General features: G+C 38.5%; 1 protein-coding gene across 1 annotated transcript in view; it reads left to right on the forward strand.

Moving 5' to 3' along the window:
- The window catches only part of rab6ba (RAB6B, member RAS oncogene family a), a 65196-nt gene that overhangs the window by 17480 nt on the left and 33143 nt on the right, over positions 1-14573 (forward strand). Inside the window, exon 2 of the mRNA XM_063466738.1 lies at positions 12522-12580. Within this exon, the coding sequence (XP_063322808.1) occupies positions 12522-12580 (59 nt within the window). The remainder of the gene's footprint in view (positions 1-12521; positions 12581-14573) is intronic.

The raw sequence follows: 14573 nt of genomic DNA on the forward strand, positions 1-14573 counted from the left end.
AAACTGCAAAAGCCAAGTGGATGGGTGATGATTTAGCGTTGTTTTGTAGCTGCAGGACCCGAACACTTTGCAGTCACCGAGGTAACCATGAACTCCTCTGTATAACAAAGTATTTAGAGTCAGATGTGAGGCCATCTGTCTGACAGTTAGTACTCGGTTGAAATTGGGTCATGCAACAGGACAACAGTCCCAAGCACAGCAGCAAAACTACAGCTGATTGGCTGAAAAAGAAAGGAATCACACTGTTGCAATGAACCAGTCCAAGTCCCGACCTTAACCTGACTGAAATGACCTTAAAGAGAGCTGCACGTAAGTGAATGCCAAATGCAAACTTCACTGAACTGAAGCCACGCTGTTAAGAAGGGTGGGCCAATTTTCCTCCACAGCAATGTGAGACTGATAAAGTCAGGGAGAAAACCAGTACTTCAAGTTGTTGCTGCTAAAGATTGCAGTAACTTGTATCGTGGGGAGCATTTCGTTTTTCGCAGGATTGCACAACTCCTGTGAAAACTTCACTTTTCACATTACCCTTTTTTTAAGACAAAGGGACTCTTTTCACAATCTTTGTAAGTTTGCCACCACCACAGGGTTTTTAAAATAAAACAATAAAGATGTGAAAGGGATGCAGACTCTCAGCTTTAACTCAAGGAATTTAACAAAAGTAATGGATTACCTGTTTAGGAATTATAGCAATGTTTTTACATACATTTTTAAAGGCACAGAAGTAATTTTATGGGATGATATTTATGTTTTAACGTTCACGAAGCAAAAACATAATCCAAGCAAATAATTTCATTTCATAGGTGCAGTTAAATTCAACAACCGTGTGCATAGGCAGCGACAGAAACACTAATTTAAACCGTATTTGTTTACAATTTGAAAACGTTTGCTGAAATAATTATTAAGTTTGCCCCTTGGTGAGCCAGTTATGAAAACTGGGCTGCTCATTTGACACCCCTGTATCAAGTACTGAAACAGTAATAGGTTTATTAAGAACATTTTGTGCAGCCATATTTTGCACTAACAACATCAAAACCCCAAAGATTCACAGAAATAATATAAACTTTGCAGAAGAGTATTTTTAGTTTGAATTAAAAGTCTCAAGCTTTTCTAAATTAAATAATTTATGTCAGTCTCTGCCATTAAAAAGCAATTGTGCACATGCATACTATACATGTAATATTACAATACTGGTAAAAAAAAGAAAAAAAAGAGAAAAGAGGGCAGCACGGTGGTTAGCATTGTTCCTGAGTTCAATTCCACTATCAGGCCCATCTTTCTGTGTGGAGTTTGCATGTTCTCTTCATGTTTGCGTGGGTTCTCTCCAGGTACATTTCCACTGAGTATAGTTATCTTAAATGGATTCCTTTTTCTACTGTATTCATCACACATTAGTTTTTTTTGTCACTGACTGTATGTGTAGAGAGGAGCGAGTTTGTAACCAACTCGTTTTATGGATGCATGGTTCACAAATAGCAGAACCTAGTGTGAGCCTGACCGTGATGGGCCTTTAACGTGCCATAAATTGCATTTTGAGCTCTTAAGAGACGCCTTGATGAGCTGTGTGCTGACTGGGCTCAGCGGTGTCCGGGTGATAAAAGTGCAGGTTGTGCCGCAGCAGGTGCCCGGCACTTTCAGTTAATTGGCCCTCATTTTGCTAACTCACTGTGCAAACTCTTTGAAGCATCACTCCAAGTAGAGACTTCATTAAAACCAAGGCTTTAATTGGAAACTCAAGACTCAGAAATCTTCTATCTATTTTACCTTTTATTTAGGGGTGACTGTAGAATTATTGGCTTACTCTGTGTATTTATATGTTAACAACAGGGATGAGTCTATTTGATGTTAAAGGGGACCTAATATTTTCATTCCAGCTCTGTATTTTTATTCTTAGACTCCACTAGAGTAGTGTTGAATGATTCACACTTCACATTTATCAAAGTGATTTATATTTTTCTTCAGTGGGCCTTGGTCGAGTTCAGACTTCATCAGAAACCAGCCATTTCAATTACTTCTCCTTGGTAAAAGAAGGCTTGAAAAGCAGGTAGCTGGGTCTTTAATTCCTGAGATGACTATATTAAGAATTTCCTCCTTTTTTGTAAGATTATATAGAAACTTTATTTCAAATTTTAGCCATGTTTAATATGGACATCCGCTACTGGAAAAGTTTATCTGAATAAACAGTATTCAGATAAACAAATGCATTGTGCAATAAAAATAAAAGTTATCAGCTGGTTGTAGTGCAAGTGCAGGTCGAACTGATGAGTGGAATTGATAGGCAGGCGGACCAATAATACCAAGGAATTGAATTACTGACAACTGGTTCTCTACGAGAATCGGTTCACAATCCCTAGTCATGACATTAGAAAGCTGGCTGTAAGCGCAACAGATTTCACAAACCCATTAATGTTGCTTCATAGTGCACCAGCCCTCTGACCTCTTCTCACATTCAACCTGGAATCTCTCAGTTCATCTGCTGACGAATGCTTGTTTTAGGGTTGAGTGGGGGTAGTCTGTCTGCAGAGAGTTTTTGTTGTCAGTGGAGGCAGTGTATACAATATTTGGTACAATACACTGCAGCCAATGGCGGAGAAGTGTGTTCTAACATACAAAGAGCTAAAGTGAAATCAAGTGTTAAAAACAATGACAAGTGTCCACTGCAGCCACTGTTTGTAGTTTTCATGTAGTATTTTTGGTCTTTTATGGTTTTTCCATGCCTAGCTTATTCCCGGTGAACTCCCTCCCTATTCCGACTCACTTGTGAACAAATAAGCAATTGACCGACATACATCATCCACATCCGGTAATGTGCAGTTGTGATTTTGAAGTACTAAACAGTTGCAGGTTTGTGGTATGTGAAGACTCCTTTCCATTCGCTGTGCAAATGGAAAACACGTATGCAGATGGACACATTTGTGGGACCATTGCGCTTCATCCTCAGGCCTTGGGTCATCTCAGTGTGACGTAGTATAAGAAAAGTCAGCCAAAGATGTAGCCCGAGACTCCCAGGACAACAAAAGCCAAGCAATGACACAATCTAGACAATCTGGACTTTCCACTATTTTCCAATTTCTGTTTCTAATGCATAAACCATAAATAAACAACAAAGCCTCATGGGACTTGATGAGTCAGGCAGTGAAATTTGCCCCATTAGTGATATTGGTTTCTATTCCACCTTTAGCCTATGACGATAATGCTGTGTGAATTGCAGTTGATCAACTGTTTCCTCAGTAGGATTTTTATCAGAAGTTTAATCATTTACAAATGTAATACAAGTGACAGTTTCTCTGTTTGCATCATAACTAAAACACAATAATTCAATGACTTGAAATTTTCTAGTCAAAGACTTGCGGAAAATAAAAAAAGGGGATGAATGAAATCTGTTTTTTGCACGTTAATCTAAAAGTTTGGAAATTTCAGAAAACAATGTTAAAAAGAAAAACATTTTTTGACAGGTTTGCGCCACCTTTCTCGCATTTTTTGGTGTTAAAATGCAAGCATACGGTAATATTAAGTCACTCAAACATTCAGTTAGACAAAGAAAATTTGTTTTGCAAGAACTGACAGAAGGAGATTGTGTAAATAATTGAGTTAATTTGTAGTTTAAAATTGATGAATGACAACTGTAATTAATGACATTTACCAAAATAGTTAGCCAAAATAGTCATTTTAGCCAAAATAGTTTATCACTTGAGGGGTTAAAAAAGGATAATAAAAAAACAAACTCATTCTCAGGTCATAACCAATGGTTTCAATAATGTTTTTGAGCAAACACACCTCCTTTGGTCAAATGTAATTGGTTAGATTTTGTGTGTTTCTATGCAGATATTTTTCTAGAGATGAAGTGTCATGAAACAGTCACCTCGGTTGGTGCTGTCATATGACTGCAGGTTTAAATAGAAGAGGATGTCATCGAGTTCACATACAATGCTGCACGACAACGTTAAAGATTTAAAATGTCTTATGTAACCTCATGATTCCGTCCTCTCTAACCCCTGCTGCTGCTATGTAACAGAAGAATGAGCCATCTATAATTACCACATCCATTTGAATAAAGTGTTCACGGCCAATTGAAAATGACAATAGAAATAACAATTGTTCCCAAACACTGCTGCGTAATGTAGGCTTGCAGCAAAACCAAGTAAAATGAATAATTTGACATCTTTTTCATACAATGAAGCAGCCGTCTCTCCACAGTCCTCACAGGCCATAATAAAGGCAACACAGAGAAGGACATTAGCATAGTCATTTCAAGACCTCTCTTTTGAGTCCGGCAGCAGATCGGGACCTGAGTGAGCTGCTCTTAAAATGAGCCCACTGGGTCTTCATTAACAGGTTCAGGTCTGCTGGTGAGAGCCACATGGAGACGATTTGGGTGAATGAGGCTGCTGCTGCTGTCAGAGCTATGTGTTGTAAATAGTGGGCCATTTGCACAAGAGCAACTTGCACTCTCCATCTACTTCAATTAGAGTGTGAGGGTAATCAATAGGCTCCAGACACTGAAGAAAGAGCTTTGCTGAATAGCCTAAATGTCAAGATGAGCCATTTGCACAGTCGGCCGGGAGTTTGATAGTTTGATGAAATCTCCCTCAAAGTGGATGATAGCAGTAAAAGTGGCCTCATTGCCTTCACACAGGGACTATCCTGTTTGTTATGTAGTATTATCAGTGCATCGTGTACTTTTACACATCTAGACAAACTTCTCCAGCCCATCTGGTGGGAATCGAAGGTGTTCGTGAGCCAGCTGAGAGACATCATCTCTATGGCATGTCCTTTATGCGCCCCTGAGTCTCCTTCCAGTTGGACATAGCCAAAACACAGGCGATGTCCTGGTCAGATGCCTGAGCCATCTCAGTTGGCTCCTTTCGATGTGGAGCACTGGAAACTCTGTGACCGACAGACTTGGAGGTCCCAAAATGTATTTCTGTCACTTTGTGTGTGGCTTCAAACCACCACTCCAATGTGTCACCAATCAATGGAGCCAACGGAATCACGTCATCTGGAAAAAGCAGAAATGGCATCCTGAGATCGCCAAATCTAACACTTTTTTTTGCTGCACCTAAAAAACTTTGTACTTAAAAATTTGGAACATCCAATAGAAATGAGTCTGACTTAGCTTTGTCAGCAATGCAAGCATTCATCAGTTTTAGCACTTTTTTTAAACCTTACCCGTTGAGTTTCATTTCACAAAAACTACCTAGAATTGTAACAGGTGATACATTTTACATCTAGACTTAAGATGTATGTAAGAATTTATCTATGTCAGAAAGCAGTTTCATCACTGGCTTAAGGATAAAAGCATGAAAAAAGTAACAGTATACAACTCTGAGTAGAAAATGTATATCTTTTGGAAGAATTCAGCACAACATAAAGATTAGGTTACTTGGGGAAACTCAAGGAAAGTACAATGATAAAAATAAAAAAATTACAGAGACTGTAAATAGTTGAGCTGGGATGTCGGTGCTTAATAAGGCAATACTTCAGGGTAGTTTTTATGTCCTCATTCCTGTTATCCATACACCAGAGAGTTGCAGGAACACTGGCTTTATTATGAATGATCTGTAATGTTTAATTGTACTTGGCACTATCAACAATACTAACTGGGTACAGAACTAGAACATAAACATCTCAAAATACAAAAGGATTTTGGTGTCTGGGTCCATGACGGGTACAATGAAATCCAGCTGGGCTTTCTCTTAGGACAACAATTTAAAAAAAAAAAGAAAGGGAAAAAAAGTATGTAACCAATTAATCATAAAATAAATTTGAAGTCGCAGCATCAGCAGAGGAGAAAAACAGCAGCATTATACACGATTTGGCCAGATTGAAGTGTCTGTCTTTATTTCGGTTTGTATTGACGTGTCAGAGTATTTCTGACTCATGTTTACGGTCAGTTTAAACAACAGCCCTGAAAATGATCCCAGTTTTTAATCGCTACCAGTCTCGGTCATGGTGGCCCGTTAATAACTAGACTTATTAATTAATAAAAAAAACTGGAAATGACCCATAATTTAACATAACATATAAGATAGCATAGCTGCGGATCACAACATGACTAAATAAAGAATTAGGTATTAAACAGTCCTGTGAATATTTGGGTTTGCCCTCAGAAAAGTGGTTGTTACTTAGAAACATCAGATCAAAACATTTGAAGCAAATATACAAGAAATAGATAAGTTTAAGTATAGGTATAAGTAACGGAATACAAAACTTGTATAAAATAAAGGTAAATGCAGTCATTTAAGGACATTGTTTGCATTTGCATTGGTAGTATGTTCTTTGTTTTTGTGGAACAGTCTAATTCTAAAGGCTAGGCCTGTTCTAACCCTGCATGTCTCTGTAAGGCCGGGCCCTGGTGTATTTTTGGCTTGTAGTCGAGCGGTTTAAATTGCAGTTGAACTTTTTATTTCATGTTGTCCTTCATTTTGAAATTTAATAAGCTACAGTTTCTCTCTGTGATCCCTCTGCGCCACGAGAACGCACCTCTATTAGAACCTGAATGAAAAGAGGTTATTGCTGTTATCGCTGCTGCAGCTTTGGCAGCGGCTTTTTTTTTTTTTTACATTTGTATGTCTGACTAAAGCTACTAATCACGCGAATCCCATCATAATCTCTAAAACGGTGTTAATAGCAAAAGAGGATGAAATGATTATGAGGAGGAAATGTTCAGAAATGCAGAGCTAATTCTGAAATGTAATCAAAAATTTCTTTTTAGCCTAACAGAAGATTCACTAAATTATTGCAGCCGTGAGCGTAACTAAGCTTCCTGTTTCCCTGGTAATTAAATTCACACAAACCGACCTGCAGTTACATCTGAAGATACTGACAAAAAATGAACTAACGCTCAGTGCAGCCTTTTCAGAGGGGGAGAGGGCTGTAGGAGGGATTGGGAAGTGTTTTTGTTTGCTTGACATCCTGTTTATGAGAATGAGTGTCCATCATTATGCTGCCGCCTCCAGGACAAATTAAACTGGGATGTGATGAATTTTCCCTCTGTGGGAACAAAGATGAAGAAGAAGTGTCTGTTCAGATTTACTCGAGTCAGAGGAAGAAATAAGGACGTGCTGTCTGTCCCTGAGTTTTGAAAGCAGTGACTGAGAGGCTCACAAAGTGCTGTCTCACGCTGCTCAGCGGTGGCTCAGGATGAGTCAGCAGCGAGGATGCTGGATCAAACTCAGCATCCTAATGTTTTTCTCCCACTGATAAGCGTTCATGTGAAGGCTTCAAATGCCCAGGGCAGAAATGGCGACTGAAAACGCCACAGTTCACCTGACTGTTTCCCATGAACACACACACGTATACCACGTTATGAGATAAGTGACATTCTTTTCCTCCTTTCTCATCTCTCCGTTTGTACATCACTACTTCCTCTCCTCGCGCTTTAGTCCCTCCCACAGGTGCGAGCAGAGGAGCCAAGGAGAGAGGAATCGAGGCAACGGCATTTAGCAAAATAAGATTTCCTCATTTTAAAGTGATGTCGATTAAATATGACATTTGGCACAACTGCATGATAAGTTGGGCTTTATGGCCTAAGTACGGCTGTATTTTATGATGTCGGGCTCAAGAGCGCTCATTGCTTTTTTTATATTCAGGGCTACTTTTAATTGGCAGTTTGCCATCCTGTGACAGGACAGCATGGTCTGAAAGGAGCTTGTGGAATACCCACAAGCTCAAATCTAATGTTTTGTGTTTCTTGGTGCACATTTCCCACAATTATTGTTTATATTTATCAATTAAATTAATAATTTGTACTTTAAAAAGACGGAAGATGGAGGTTTTCCAGTGTTACTTCCAACTATGATATTAATTTAAAAGACTTTAACTGGTTAAGTTTAAACATTAAAACTACTATGGCTACCTGACTGCCTCGCTTTAGGCTATTGTCCTACACACTGATGTTTGTATTCTAATTAGGACACACAAGATCTTCTTTTACTCTTTAAGTATGATAGCAAAGCTGAAAATCAGCCAAAAAGCATTTCACTGTGATCTCCACAGTGATCATACTGGAAACACTGGTGGTGGCTGGAAGGGTGCAAGCCTGAGTGCTCAACGCTGCCAGTGTTAGCTGTTGAAGACCAGGCTGTGGCTACAGGGCTGAGGTCATTATGCACTCGCCTCTAACATCATTCTGCGTTAGTAGCGTAATGAAGTTGTTTCTATCCCGGACGCAGTTTTTCCACTTTACCATCGTGCTCTTGTCTTTTCATGAAATTAAAAAAGTCTGTATCTCCACTTCTCACAACTTTGCTTGACCTTTTTCCTACTCCCTGCATACAAACTGAAATCAGCTGATCGTTAACGCAAGTGCACAGGAATAAGATTGCACATCTGACACTTTATTTCTGTCCTCAGCTCATGTAGATATTTGAAGACCTTTGTAACACAACTTATGACATAAATGTAGCCACGAGTGTTGAATTTAATGCAGCAAGGCATCACATAACTGCGTCACAGCGTTACCTGTATGTGATCATAGTAACCCCTTATTATAATTTGATTTAAATGAAAATAACGAGTTGTTTAAAGAGTCCTCCTCCCTCCCTGGTTGGTATGTTCCAGCTGTGTGCCACGCCTCTATTATACCTGAAGGAACAGTAAATGACTGTAAATGATCTACCTGTTCATCCTTGATTATAACTCCTCTAACAGCCTCCTACATCCTCCAAATGCATTTTAGGACTGAAACATCCTTTAGTGTGGCACAGAGACGTGGCTTTCCAGGTCACGGGCAGGAAAGAGGACTGAGAGAAATGAGAGAAATCTGTTGTTTCCCTTTTTCTGGTCTGTGTGTCAGTTTTCTTTGCTTCAGCGGATTTCATCCATTCGTCATCTTCATCTTTCAGAAGTCTAGACACGGTGGTGTCATCTTCTCCAAATATAAAAAATCTGTCCAGTAGTTTTGAGTCTACCCCAAGGTGCCCTCCCAGTTCTCACTTTGTTAATTACTTTCTTTTCGCTTTTGTCATTATTCTTATTTTTGTCTCTTTTTCACCTCTGTTCTCCTTCCTCTTGCCTATAATCTGGAAATCAATCACAATGAGCCATGTTGAAGGATTTCTCGATTCCTAATATTCATCAGGAATATCTCTTCCACTAATCCTTATTATGGTCGCAGGGGAGCTGGAGCCTATCCCAGCTATCATACGGCAAGAGGCAGGGTACACCCTGGCCAGATCACCAGTCTGTCGCAGGGCTAACACAGAGAGACAGACAACCATGGTGGATTTCAAATCAGGACCTTCTTGCTGTGAGGCAACAGTGCTAACTGCTGCTCCACCGAGCTGGGTGATTCCTAATTATAATACTTAAAAACTAGCATTATTACTGACTAACATTCCAAGATTTTAAAATTTTACTTGTAAAGCATTAAATAACCCTGCTCAGTACCATGCCAGTGTGTCTGGGTGTGGGATTGGTGAAGAGGCTTTGCTGGTTATTCCAAGGTCTTGGCCACCAAACAAACATAAACACAATGGTAGCGTCTTGCCTTGACACTCGTTTGTTGAAAGACAATGAGTATTTGATATGTGGAAATGTTTTTATGTTTATTATCTTGGTTTCCTATTATTTGCCCTGCCATCAGCCTTCATAGTCTTTGACTTCATATTGTACAGTGGACTAGATGAGTCATGATGGTGTTTTAATTACCAATAAAGCATGACTGAATTAGCAGAGCTTGTTAAATTAGATGGTAATTAGATGGTAGATCTTAAGTAAGTTAGATGATATATTGATAAATTAGCATGAGATCATTAGCATAATCAGTAGCTACACTGTAGATTCTGCCTTGCAGATAAGGAGACCAAGTGAGGGCACAGACACATGCAATTAGTCTGCCTAATTAAAACTCTCTCTGCAAACAATTGCAACTCGGTGCCCATTTGATGAACTGTGAATATAAGACAGATTATGTTTACTGAGCGAGCTGGTGCATTTATTTCTCATGAACCTGGCAGGGCAGCAGCAAAAAATCTTGTTGCATAGCTTCACTGAGGGTATACAGCATATAGATGTGCAGGTATGAGGTTACAGATGAGCAGTTTAATAAGATTAAGTGGTGGACCTCAAAAATTAAGCCAAGCCATGTAGTTGTTCTGAAAGAGGAAACTATCCATACAGAGTAAAACTGTTTTTTGTAGCAGCCAATAAACAAGTTTAATTCTGCAGTGCCGGTAGACATTTTAACCCGGGAGTGTATGGATATTGACTTAATGTTGGAGCCTCTAGTGGACATTAGTGGGACTGCAGTTTTTCTTACTTTGACGTATTCATCTGCTTGTTTATCTCTGGTTACTGTCTGTCTTTATTCATAAACTGTGGATCTGAGTGTTGTGAGGCCACTCTAATAGCCATTTGCCCCCACACACTTTGTTAAATGTCAGGTTTATTTATACAGTTATATTTTATACTCTTTGATATTGCACCATCCACAGTCTGCAACACACTTGCTGACCAGTGGCTTTTCAGACTGAACCATAGTGCATATCACTGTATGAGTGAGATGGTATGAGCTGGCTCTTTACCATCTGCACTGCTGCTAAATGCATATAAGAAGGGGGACATGATTGATTCCTATTGGCTTTTGCTTTTCTCCATTCTCCATCATTAATAAACCCATTGAGGAAAACAAAATTGGAAAGCCATTTGTACTATTTATCAATAAGTCAGTCACTTCTAACCAGCCTTCTTTTCTGGACCTCAAAATATGACTTATGATCCTAAAATGATGAATGAATTATTGATGAGATTTGAAATGAGTTTTTCATCCATTTATCAGCACATAACATGAAACAAACATCAGACCTGTCAGACACATTCGGGGGCATGTAGAACACACTTTAATGCCATTCATGAAGTCATTCCTGCTACAAAAGAAATGTAGGGCAGACATTTTTAGTAAACACTGTTATTGTACATTATTTTAAACATGTGATGAAGATCAGGGTTTAGGGATACTTTGGTGTAAAAGAGACATAGGTCTTTGTAATAACAATCGCTGATAATGGAAGCTTTTATTGAGTTCAGTTCCTTTGAAATAGCTATGAATGATTATTAAGTTATAACTGATGCTCATACTACTGACAGAGGTAGGCAGGTGGATCACAACACTGTGAACCTGCAGTACATGGTTTGTTTTGTGTTTTGTTTACTCTCGCTTTCTTTAACTGTAAGTTAGGCACTAAAACTATTCTGTTAGATTTTGCTTTTATGCTTAAAAAATAGCCAGTTAGGAGTGAGACCAGTGTTAATATGGTTATCACAACACAGCTACAGGACACGTTGTGATGGCAGGCATATTTGACTACCAGGGGCCTCAGACTTGTTTTATTTTACATCCAAAGCCCATTTTTATCTCAGGTGGACCAGATCAGTAAAATTATACCCTAAAAATCATTCACTAAAGAAATGCAAGTACAGCTTTATTGAATCATCTGTTTGAAAAACGGATTATGAACAATTGGAGTGCAGTGCCAGCCTGTCCCAGGTGGACCCCACCCTTCACCATATGACAGCCGGGATAGACTCCAGCCTACATTTTTAGATTCTCATTTTTATTGAAAAACTGAACATATTAATGATTTCACTGCAATTTTCAAGCTTTGCAAAGTGGAACAGATTGGACCCTTTGAGGAGCCGGTCCTTAAACCTTCACTCTAAGAAGGCTGAAACTCGATATTATATTATGTAAAGTGTCATAGCTGATGAAATGATAATTGCATTCTCATTAGATTACATTACAAAGCACACTATGTTTTAAACTGTATAAGGTATTTGTTATTAAAAGAACTAAAGCCATTTTATTAACAGCTAATATTTATTCTCTGGCAAAAATCCAGAAAATTGGATATTGATCATTTAACATTCACTTTGATTGACTGTAGCTAGGAACATAATCAAGCAGCTTTACAGTTATTATCACTTTTTGATTGGTGCACAAAAATGCATGAAATCAGAGATCGAAAAGCATCAACACAAAACAAACCAGTCTCCTCTAACCCCATGTTCCCTGCTTCATCTTTGGTGATGAAATATTATGACTGAGAAACAGGTTTTTCTGCACTTTATAAAGCAACCTTACGTGATTTTGTTGGAGTTTATGAATCTGCTTGTTGGCTGTGCCGATGGCAGATGTTTTTAAATGTCAGTAAAACTCATTGAAGCCTCAGATAATGGCACTGTGGATGACTTTTTGTCCAGGTTTCCTATCATTTTATAGCAATTTCCTTGCATCTCATCTCCCTGTTCCCCTGATTTCGTACATCAGATGGGAGGTATATGTGTTGGGGAACACATAAATTCTAGTAGCAGCAGCACTGCAATTATATTCACACCCGATGCCCCTGCTGACCTCCTGGTCACCCCAAACACACACTAATGAGCTCCCTGGGCAGTCGTGACAGCCATGGTAGAAACCACAACTACTAATACTGCTGTTACACTCGCTGGGAGCCTGAATGCTGGAACACAAAGCCCCTCATCTGTCATTTAATGCATTCTGTCTTTTTCTTGTCTTGCAGTTGGAAAGACGTCTTTGATCACACGGTTCATGTATGACAGCTTTGACAACACATATCAGGTAGGTGCTGCAAGCACAGACTGAATAGTTTGGCTCTAATAATTTTCCTGATGGATCAGTGACACTGGGCTGCAGGCATTTCCTTTGATAGTTGAAGACAGAAACTTAGAACAAATAAGGCCTAAGTAAATTAGATACTGGGATAATAATGAAGGAAATTAATACACAGCAAATACAAATTCTTCTCTTTGTGTAAAATAAGGAAATTATGGCCATCAGTGATTTTAAAACAGACACCTTTGAACTGAAGATCAAGAGCTCTTTGAATCCCTGTAAGCAGCCTAATCTCACTCGACATCCTAAAAGCAAAATAGTACTTTTGCAGCTACAGCACTTCCAGAGCTCTTTGTGAGCATCTGAAAAGCACCCTTAAATAAAACCTGCAGCTTCATTGCTTTATAAACAAAAAGTATCTACTTAAATAGTAATAAAAACAGAATTAAAAATAAATCTCGCAAAACTATTCTGTCCGCCCTCTCTGATAGTTTAAGAGGGAGTCTTTCTGCTCGCTAAGGCCCTTTTATGGGGGGGTTTACAGTATTATGAGCCTGAGTAATATATGGAAAAACTAAATCTGATTATCTGAAGAAAACCTGACTACGTCACGACAAGACAGACGAAGAGGAAGACTTTTTGTTTGGCTAAACGTGAAGTAAGGAATGCACCTTGATTTATTGCTGAATAGTGTTGATCATATACATTATTAGCATTATTGTTTTGAAGCATGACTTTGCATATATGTAGAAAACAAAGCTTTGCATTTCATGTGAACTTCAGGTCATTTTCTAAGACAAACCATTTCCATCAGGTATAAAATTAGCCCGCAGACTCTGCAGGGCACCAGCAAAGTTAATAATGTTCTGCCTCTAAAACTGGAGACCTGTGGCTTTGATCCCACAGCCACGTGTTAATCTGCCACTGCCTTTAAATTATCTACAGCAGCCTCTAAAGAATTCCTCAGTACCTGATCTAACCTTCTTCCACACTACTTCCATCTACCTTTACTTTTTTGTCCTACAAATTAGAATAATTTGACACACAGTGGAAGTCACCAAAAGTTAATAGTTTGACATTTTGTTCAAAAACTCTCTTTGAAAGGATGTTTAATATCACTGTCATGTTTGGCCAGAAGAATGATGTCGTCGCAAAAACAGGAAACGCAAATCCCAGAGAAGTACAATTTAACGGGAAATCCAGACAACTGAACATGAGGAAATAAATTAGAGGGGCAAAATAAATTGACAAAGGAAAGGACAAGCTAATATATATACACTCACAGGACTGATTACCCAATAAGGTATCAGTGGAGACAGTTAAGATGATTATAAAGGCCAGAAGATACAGATAGAGTTACAAAAAAAGAGTTAATTTCCAAAAATAAAGCAGGAAGACAAAGGAAATAAACTGTAAAAGCAATCAATAAGGTAAACTCAAGCATAATAAACTATCACCATGAAACAACATGCAGTCACTTGAACTTCTGAAATACACTCTTGGACCTGATCAGCCAGTGGTACGAAAGGTACATCCATTATTCACTGGGATGTAAATTGGAATATCAGTTCAGTTCAACTTAATTTTATTCATATAGCAATAATTCACAACAGCCACCTCAAGGTGCTTTATATTGTAATGTTAAACCCTACAGTATTAAAAAGAAATCAGCTTTGGAACGTATGAAAAAAAGGAAATGCATTTGACTCTAAGCAAGCCAAGAAAATTACAGAATAATTAACATTCTCTGTTAGGTAAGTCTGGAAACTAGTAAGTGAGACCATTTACTCAGAAAAGTCAGCGTCTTGGATTGGATGCTAGATAGATCAATGAATAGATATAAGGAATTATCTAATAATTTACAAAGCAACATGCAGATGAGCAGAATGAGAACTCAACAAAACGGAAAAGCCAAACAGCTTATTTACCCTGTAAAATCATCCCCATATTCACATAGTTTTTTCCCTTTTGTTTTCTGTTTATTGTTTTTTGCGTGTAA

The sequence above is a fragment of the Pelmatolapia mariae genome, linkage group LG23, assembly GCF_036321145.2.
Source record: "Pelmatolapia mariae isolate MD_Pm_ZW linkage group LG23, Pm_UMD_F_2, whole genome shotgun sequence".
Taxonomy (NCBI): domain Eukaryota; kingdom Metazoa; phylum Chordata; class Actinopteri; order Cichliformes; family Cichlidae; genus Pelmatolapia; species Pelmatolapia mariae.